General features: G+C 29.8%; 1 protein-coding gene across 1 annotated transcript; it reads right to left on the bottom strand.

Annotated features, from left to right (window-relative positions):
• Positions 1–3,801: 3,801 nt before the first annotated feature.
• LOC132754347 (enhancer of split mgamma protein-like) lies at positions 3,802–5,773 on the bottom strand. The gene is made up of 3 exons (XM_060744965.1): positions 5,693–5,773; positions 4,884–4,979; positions 3,802–4,561 (listed from the first exon to the last, which is right to left on the bottom strand). Exons 1-3 carry the CDS (start codon positions 5,741–5,743, stop codon positions 3,899–3,901), a joined length of 810 nt encoding a protein of 269 aa, XP_060600948.1. The 5' UTR covers positions 5,744–5,773; the 3' UTR covers positions 3,802–3,898.
• Positions 5,774–9,002: the final 3,229 nt, after the last annotated feature.

Here is a 9,002-nt window from a genome sequence, read left to right on the forward strand (position 1 = left end):
CACCACCGACTGTCTGTGGTAGGTACTGTTGTTATCCAAATATCCTTGAAATTGGTCTGAAAGTTTATTTTGATGATTTCTAGGTAAAGTTTGAATATGGGTCACTTGGGGTCAAAAGCTAGGTCACATTGCCCAAATATGGTAAAAAACCTGTTAATACTCTGATGCTAACATTTTTGACTGATTCGCATCAAACTTTGTCAGGATGCTTGTCTAGTTAATTGCTTGCGGAAGGTCGAACATTGGTCATCTCTGATAAAACACTAGACCACAGGAGCTAAAAGTTGAAAAATCTTGTGAACTCTCTAGTGGCTACTGTTGGTATTTAAATGTTCTGGAAATTGATCTGCAAGTTTGTTTTAATGATTTCTAGGTAAAGTACAAATATGGGTCACCTGGTGTCAAAAACTTGGTCACACTGCCCAAATATGGAAACACCTTTTTAATGCTCTAGAGGTCACATTTTTACTCAATTTGTCATCAAATTTTGTCAGAATTCTTGTCTAAGTTATTGCTCGTATGAGGTCGATGGGTCAGGGGAGAGATCTGCAAATATGTACAATTTGTATACTGTAAACTATTGACATGGTTTTATACAAATGCAAAACTAAACTCTTCCCCGGTTTATACTTTAGAGGGGTGTTATTATATTGAAAACTTTTGTCAACTTTCATATAATATTATTACTATTATGCAATAAACATAGCACGAGAATCATTTATATAGCATGATTTATAAAACTATAAACATCACGGGAGAGCCAATATTACAGAACAGAACAGAAACGTTATTTCAGAATTGTACAAAATACACCATCATACAAAATAAAATCATTAAAATACACTCAGAGGCACTTATAACGCGACACATATTTTTCTGTATAAATAGGTTATAAATAAGCAAAAATCTAAACGGTGTCAATTCTTTCCCAAAGTTTAGCTTCACACAAAATTAACCCACATAAAACGCATACTTTTTAGCAAAAAAATATTTGTCTTTTAAACAGGGTGTTGCTGATTTCACAGATGTTCTGTAATTGTATTTATGGCATAAGATATATCTATGGAATTTTACATGTTAAATATGTAATAAAATCACGATTACGTGATCAGTTTTTACAAGTATGGAATAGTGATGTTTTTGATTCTGCTAAGTGTTTTAATTATTGAATATATAAAACTCAATTTAAATTAGAACATTATTTACTATGTTTACCAAGAAATTTAGCAATTACTCTCTGTAAATTTAGATGTCCCAATTCTAATATTCATATAGAGAAAGGTCGCTATTTTGGTATTGAAAGAGAAAATAGAACATGCTCACTTTGTAATCAGCAAGAAAAAGGTGATAAATTTCTTTATATTTTTAAATGTACTTATTTTAATCACGAAAGACACAGGTATATCAGTAATTATTATTCAAGGTTTCCTAGTATTTTAAATTTTCAGGCCTTAATGTGTAGCGACAACAGAACTACTTTATTTAATCTAGCCATTTTTGTCAAAGCTATAATGCTGAAATTTCAAGTCATCTTCCTTATATACTTATTTACCTCATGCCATGTTTGTATTATTATTTTTTGTTTTGTTGATTGTTCACTCTTATGCCCTTAAGGGCCATGAGTTTTGTTTATAAATAAAAAAAAATAAATAAAATATACGAATACGAATACGAAAATTTTAATCAGCATTAAACATGTTTTAACAATGTTTATAGCCTATACAAATTCTATTGTACAGTGTGAACAAAAACATAGAAGAAAGAAAAGCAAACAACAAAATGCATTTTTTACATAATAAATTATACAGTTATCAGAAGAGATTGTTTAATGAAACATTATTCTAAAAAGAAAGTATCATGATTATGTAATGTCGAATAAACATGCACATTTAAATATATCATTACACATATATAACCCTATTGAAATATTAACAATATTTGCGTGATTCTAATGAAAAAAAATTTTTTTTTACACAATTCTTCTTTTATTTGCAAAGTAAACAAATTTAGCTAAGTTCAATAAATCTTTTGTAGAGTTTGTTGACATGAGAGCCCTAAATTTATTCAATGTCGGCCACTGGCAGTAATAGCGTTTAAAATATTTATTTCTCAAAAATATAAATATTTATTTCTCAAAAATATAAAGGGAAGTAAAGTTTGGGCAACTTTCGGTTTTTGCAAATAAGCACATCAAGGTCTGAAATGTCGCTACCATTATTTGTTTGGTCTGACGACATAAACAAAATAAAGGAGAAGGAGCTGAATGAGAGACTGAGACATTTGTATGGATAAATTTTAATCCATTAAGTTGTTGTATAATAAACTTGAACAATTATAGTGATTAATTTTCATGTATTAACTTGTTGTTTGATAAACTTGAACAGTAGTGATAAACTTTAATGTATGATAATCTTTAACAATAGTGAGAAACTTTGATACAAGTTGTTTAATATGATATACTTGAACAATTAAATATAGGGATACACTTTTATTCAATTCAATTCAATATATTTATTGCATAAAACATGTAACATATTTATAGCAAACAATACATGAAATACAATGGAAATGTATGGGTTTTACTTATGTTTATACAAAAATTATTGACAAAAGTTTTCTGAATTAATTATAGGGATACACTTTTATACAAGTTGCTGTACGATAAAGGGAACAATGGTGATAAACATTTTTTATATTTGTGTGGTCAGCTTGTGAAATGAAAACCCGAACTCTTGTGAGATGATAAATTATATTGTTTTGTGGGAAACATATAAATACATGTATCTGATGATGACATTTAACACCAGTGATAAGTACATAATCAATACAAAGCAATGTTTCATTGAACGTCCACATTCTTTGAATGAAGAAAAGAAATTTAACTTTTTGTAATTTTTATTCGAAAATTGGAAATTTCTTTGATTGAAATTTAGATTGTTAATTTGATATTTGTGTAAAACGCTTTTTAATTATTTATAATGATTAGTGCTATGCTATGTGATAGTTTATGTAGTACTTTGAATAGACCTCTCTCCAAGGCCTATAACTGTAACATGGATTTCAAGAAAAAAAGGCTCTTAGAAAATTTAACATTATCAAGGTTCCTTTACTATCAAGCACTAAGAATAGTCGAGCGTGCTGTCTTACCAGCAGCTCTTGTTTAATATGATGTCGATGATGTTAAGAAGATAGGCTGTTTCCCTTGGATGCATAACATTTAGAGGATGATTATGAAAACTTACAGTTAATGTCGGGATAAAAAGTCCTAGTAGGGTTTGAATCATACTAAATTCTCTGAATCATTATTGAATTTCGAGGTCGGTTATAGTAGCTACATTTCAGATTTTCACCTTTATCCAAACTCGTAACAACAAGACGTGCTTACTTATCAACTTAAATAAATTCCTGTAATATGAACATGTGTAAAGCCATTCCTGTAATATGAACATGTGGAAAGCCATTCCTGTAATATGAACATGTGGAAAGCCATTCCTGTAATATGAACATGTGGAAAGCCATTCCTGTAATATGAATATGTGGAAAGCCATAATGTTAAAATTAATGACACGACTTGAAATAATTCACTTCAGTCAATAAACGTAAGCTTGTGTTCGATTGGCCTACTGAAAAATTTAAGCAGCAGGACCAATTTTAGGCACATCTGACTCATTTAGTTATGAATTTATGTATATGAACGTTACTTTAAAGCAGGACATTTGATCTTTGTAAGATGAAAAACAACTTAATTTACTTTTACAATTTATTATACAGCTACAAGTCAATATTTACAAAACACATTAAAAATAATGTTCTTTAATTTGTCATCACTTAAAGTTAATAAATATAGCACATTTGATATATCTTCCTTTCATCAGAAGTCATTTATAAACACATAAGTTTAAAATGGCCGCCATGGAACTTCCTTGATAACGTGACCGATTTCATTTTCCTTTCCAGTTCCAATTGTAACAACATCTATACAATAGTCTTTGTCATTTTCGTCGTTATCTGAGCAAGAATCATTCACCTTACTGTAATCGGATAAGGAACTGTAAGAATCACTCGAAGATGTAGTTGCAAAAGTGCTTGAGAAGCCTGAAGAAGAACTGGAATCGAGACTCGCGTGCACAAATGATGACGTAAGTTCCGGAAGTGCTTGAGTACTGTTTAAAATTGGTGAATATCCTGATAAATTTAATTCTGGTAATGACGTATTAAAGGTGTCACATGGTCTTAAGGGAGTAGAAAGACGATTGGTTTGTATGTTTTGATTTGTGCTCTCGTGATTACTGTACCGAGTTATTGCTGGTCCCTGTCGTCTGCTGCTCAAGAGGAATGAATTATGTAGATGATTGCTGAGGGAACCAGTCACGGCGTCATTAGTTCTTGTTTTCTTTGTCAAATACGTCACAGCTTCTCGTGCACATGCCTTGTAGCCTGCATTATAGGCAGCAGCTTCTTTTGCCATGGTAACAGATTGTTGTTGCTGTTGTAACTGCGTGAGGTGATACACCGTTAACTCTAGAATGTCTGCTTTGTCCACTCTTGTCATTGGAGCAGTCTGAAGAAAACAACAGCAGAAATTAGTACAAAATGATTTTTTTCTTACCTTTACAAGATACAAGGATCTTTAATTTTTAACAAATACTACAGTATATTTATAAATGTTTGTCGTCGAAATTTATCATTCTGTCAAATTCACATGCATAAAAAATAATATATAAATATGTCTTTTAAAATCTATCTAGATGAGATGGTTCTTAGTCGTAAATTGCGTTATCTTTTTATGTCAGAATACTTTTTAAAACTCCTGTTTAATACTTATGGAAGAAAAGGCGTCATCTGTCTGTTTAATTATTGCAAAAATTGAAAGATTGACTTACATTTTGGTGAATAGTCTGTGCGATTAGCGACTTCAGATGTGAAATACTTTTATTCATCCTTTCCCTTCGTTTTTTCTCAATCATTGGCTTCCGGATCTGAAGTAACAAATTGGATTTAGTCTCATATGTGAGTAATGTAAATTGTTTCAAAATTGCTATAACAGTCACAAGTGTTATCAATGATTCAACTTAAAGTAGTCTTTTTCATCTGCGAGAGATTCATTTGCTCGCACACTGAATTGAGTTTTAGCTAAGAAAGTGTCCATACTGACATACTGAAGTGACCATACTGAATTGTTATCACTGTATTTTAACATATTTTGCGAAACTTTGAAAATCTCAGTCTAAAGCCCATGTATGAAATTGTGATGTTTTTTGGTGTTTTTTTTTTTGCTTCTGAAAGAAAAATCTTGCTCTATATTATTAAAATAAATATATGCAATAATGATTGTTTTTCTATGATTATCAATAAAGTATTACCGTTTCTTCGTATAAACTATCTAAATTATATTTAATTCTAAAACCAGAAATGACTTCGAGAAAAGGCAAAACATATCATGATTAATAGTGAACTTGTTAGATGCTTATCACAAAACGAAATCAGCTTGGAAAAATAGCGAAAACATAAACAAATTGGTAGGTAGTCATCAGAATACTTAACAATGGTTAAACTGTATGGCCTACGGAAACCAACAAAACATATAAAACCGATAAAAAGCTTTATATGAAAAAAGGTTATAGCTTTTTGGAATATAATGAGCCCTATTTTCTGGAAGAATTTCTATATTTCTTAATAAATAAAAACATACCTTCTTAGCATAGGACATGTCGTCTGCTTTTGGATTCTTTGCTCCGCCCATATTTAATATAAGACGCTGATTTAACCAAGTATTTTCTGTAATAATACCTTAAATCTGTAATTAACAACAACTTACTACTTGTTTTGTAGAAAAACAAATTGATTTTGATGTCAGTTTGAGTGTTGTCTTATTTTATATGTGTGGATTTCTAGTCGTTAAAGCAAGTGTCATTGCAGAAAAGTGTGTTGTTAATTACTCAAGGATGTCCGTTATTAAGAATAAAAGACACTTTACTCAATTAGTTAAAACGTTTTGTAAGTGGATAATTGTTTTTGATACACGTGTCAAACTTTACTTAGAGTGTACTCAATAAATGACGGTCATTAATTTCTCACTTTTTGCAACAATTAAGCAATTAACTGGATGAGAATGCGTGTCTTTAATTAATTTTCATATTTGTTGGTTTAGCTGTATGCAAATTATGACTTTTACATTTATAATACTCTACTACTAAATGTTACTTCTTTTTGATATTTAGGCGTATATTTTTTCAAAAGTGCAAATTTGAATAGAACGGAGAAATGTATTGCAGAACATGCATCTAAATCTTTACATAAACTATTTTCAATTTTTGATAAGTATGAATTTTCTACTAGTGAAAAAGTAAACTGTTTGATTCGTTAGTTGATACTGTACTAACCTATTGTTCAGAAGTCTGGGGAATGAATACAGGGACAGATATAGAACTTATTCATACAAAATTTGGTCGAAAACTTTTATATGTTAATAAAATCAACTAATACTACTGGTCTTTATGGTGACTTATGGAGGGTTCCTATGATTATTTGTAGAAAATTAAATATGATAAGATATTTAATCCATTTACTGAAATCAGATAATTATTTGCAAAATCAAATTTATATCATGCTTAAGAACGATGCCAACAATAATATAACATACAATAATTCAAACTGGGCTTTTAAGATAAAAACACTGTTAAACTATCTAGGACTTTCAAATATATGGATAAATCATGATAATGGTAGTTTTACATTTTTAGAAAATAAACAACGGATATTAGATATTTATTACCAAACTTGGTATGCGAACATAAACAATTCAAAATGTTTACTTATTACTTACTACAGGTTTAAACAATCTTTTAATTTAGAAACATATTTAAAGTCAATAAGTGAGAGGAAATTTCGGATTGCCTAAAGTAGATTTAGATTATCTTCGCATAATTTAGAAATAGAAAGAGGTAGATATCTTAATTAGAACGAACTAATAGAATATGTAAATTTTGCAACCAAGGTAATATAATTGAAGATGAGTATCATTTTCTTCTTGTCTGCCCAATAAATCGAAAAATAAGGAAAAAAAATAAAACCATATTTTTGTAGGTGGCCAACTTTTAATAAATTCGATAGACTCTTGTCCACAGATGATGAAAAGTAACTGTTAAACTTATCAAAAAAAAAAAATATTCTTTTCAAATAAATTAAGGAATAGTTTAGAAATTTGATAGTAATCATATTTGTATGACGATTTGAATTTACTTATGTCAAAATAGATTATTTATTGTGTAAGCTTCTCTATGCAGAACATATTAGATGGCTAATGATATCTCGTGTCATTTTTTCACCTTATGACAATAGTATAATGTGGCTGAAAGCATTGTAATGCTTAATTGATAAATAAACGTTGTTATTGCATCGGAAATCGTCTTTAAAAAAAGAAAAGAAAAAAAAAACAGAATTGGCGAAGGGGCTTTATCAACTTATGTCTAAAAGATGAAATACATTTTACTATTAGTTATTTATCTAAGTCTCATTCATGTACATACACAAGTTAAAATTCATAAGCATACTATATGTATTTAAGTGTAACCTTTTGTCAAGGTTTATTAAACAAATCTTCTTGAGCATAAAAAGATCTGTACGTACATATAACCTCCTTAAGCTGGATGCTGTTTCTATGGACAACTTGTTATTTCTTGTTTTAATTTATATATCATATGTTAAGGAACGATACCAGGTGGTGTCATCAAATCAATCATTTCAAAATCACTATTACCAAAATGAAGAAGAAGATGAAGAAGAAGTTAGAAAAAGAAGAAGAAGAAGATATTCATTAAATTTCAGACATGAAAATTTTATCATTTTAAAATCGTTTTCACACAATAACAACAACAACAACAACAATAATAATAATAAATAATCAATCAAGCTTGCACCATTATAAGTATGGCAATACTCCGAAATCAGGTTTCCAATTATAAGGGAGGGAACTTCGCACATTTCTATTAATCTAGTACCATATGAGTTACTTCCCTTGACCATTTAAAATCTTGGCAAGGGTGTATCTATACAACAATACTAAATTGTAATCATATAAATTATTATCATAGACGACATAATTTCTAACTTTGAACCATAGGATATTATATCAGCTTTTTACAACGCCTTTAATTGAGACTTTGGGGTCAATAAAGATTAACACAGGACCAGTATTTTAAATGGCCAGGACCATTACGTCAGAGGCATTGCCAATTCTAAAAGGAAATACAACGTTTACGAAGTAGGGGCAATACGATATGTTTCTTTTTTTAGAATCACAATCTTAAAGCAAATATTTTGATAATAAATACAAAGTAACTTATCCTATAAATTGTCGATTCTGATGATTTATTACTATCATTTTGTGATGCAAAGTGATCACCGTGATCAAAAAAGTGTACAATTACTAAAGTATATTTATTATGATATAGTCATTTATTTATAAGTTGAATTCGCATTCCTCTTATCAGTTTATTTGTCAATAAGGAATTTTAATTTCAAAATTATTAATATTGTATTTTGAATTAAGATATTTGTTGTTTTTTTCGATTCAGATTGACTTTGTAATTTCGGTCTTACAATATGCAGCCAAATAATAAATGTCTAGGTGGGAAGACAAGTGTAATTTTTGCATTGAATACATACATGTTATGTTTGATTTTTTTTACCCTCGCCTCTGGACTTTACCATATGAGCTACCTTGGTGCTTTCAATGCTTTTGGACACTTGTCATAAACGAATTTTATCCGTGACGGTGAACAGAAATGGTACGCAATCATCGAGTACAGAATTTAATGGCTACTGTAGCTTCCAAATACAGAAAATTTATATTGACCGGTGATGTTGTACCAATCAAAAGAAGTAAAAGCGATTGAATATTGATATTGGGTGTAGGGTAACACATGTGTACAATATTATATTTTCTTGTAATGAACCGCTTAGATCACTGTACTGCCACTGTATAAGACGTGTCACAAGCC

This window comes from Ruditapes philippinarum, unplaced genomic scaffold, assembly GCF_026571515.1.
Source record: "Ruditapes philippinarum isolate M1 unplaced genomic scaffold, ASM2657151v2 ctg496_1_1_1_1, whole genome shotgun sequence".
NCBI lineage: Eukaryota > Metazoa > Mollusca > Bivalvia > Venerida > Veneridae > Ruditapes > Ruditapes philippinarum.

Excerpts from the sequence above, each read along its gene's own strand:
- LOC132754347 (XM_060744965.1), bottom strand. The coding sequence starts at position 5,743 with ATGGGCGGAGCAAAGAATCCAAAAGCAGACGACATGTCCTATGCTAAG. Across the intron at positions 4,980-5,692 it reads ACATGTCCTATGCTAAGAAG|ATCCGGAAGCCAATGATTGA; the intron begins GTATGTTTTTAT and ends TTGTTACTTCAG. Across the intron at positions 4,562-4,883 it reads CACAGACTATTCACCAAAAT|ACTGCTCCAATGACAAGAGT; the intron begins GTAAGTCAATCT and ends TGTTTTCTTCAG.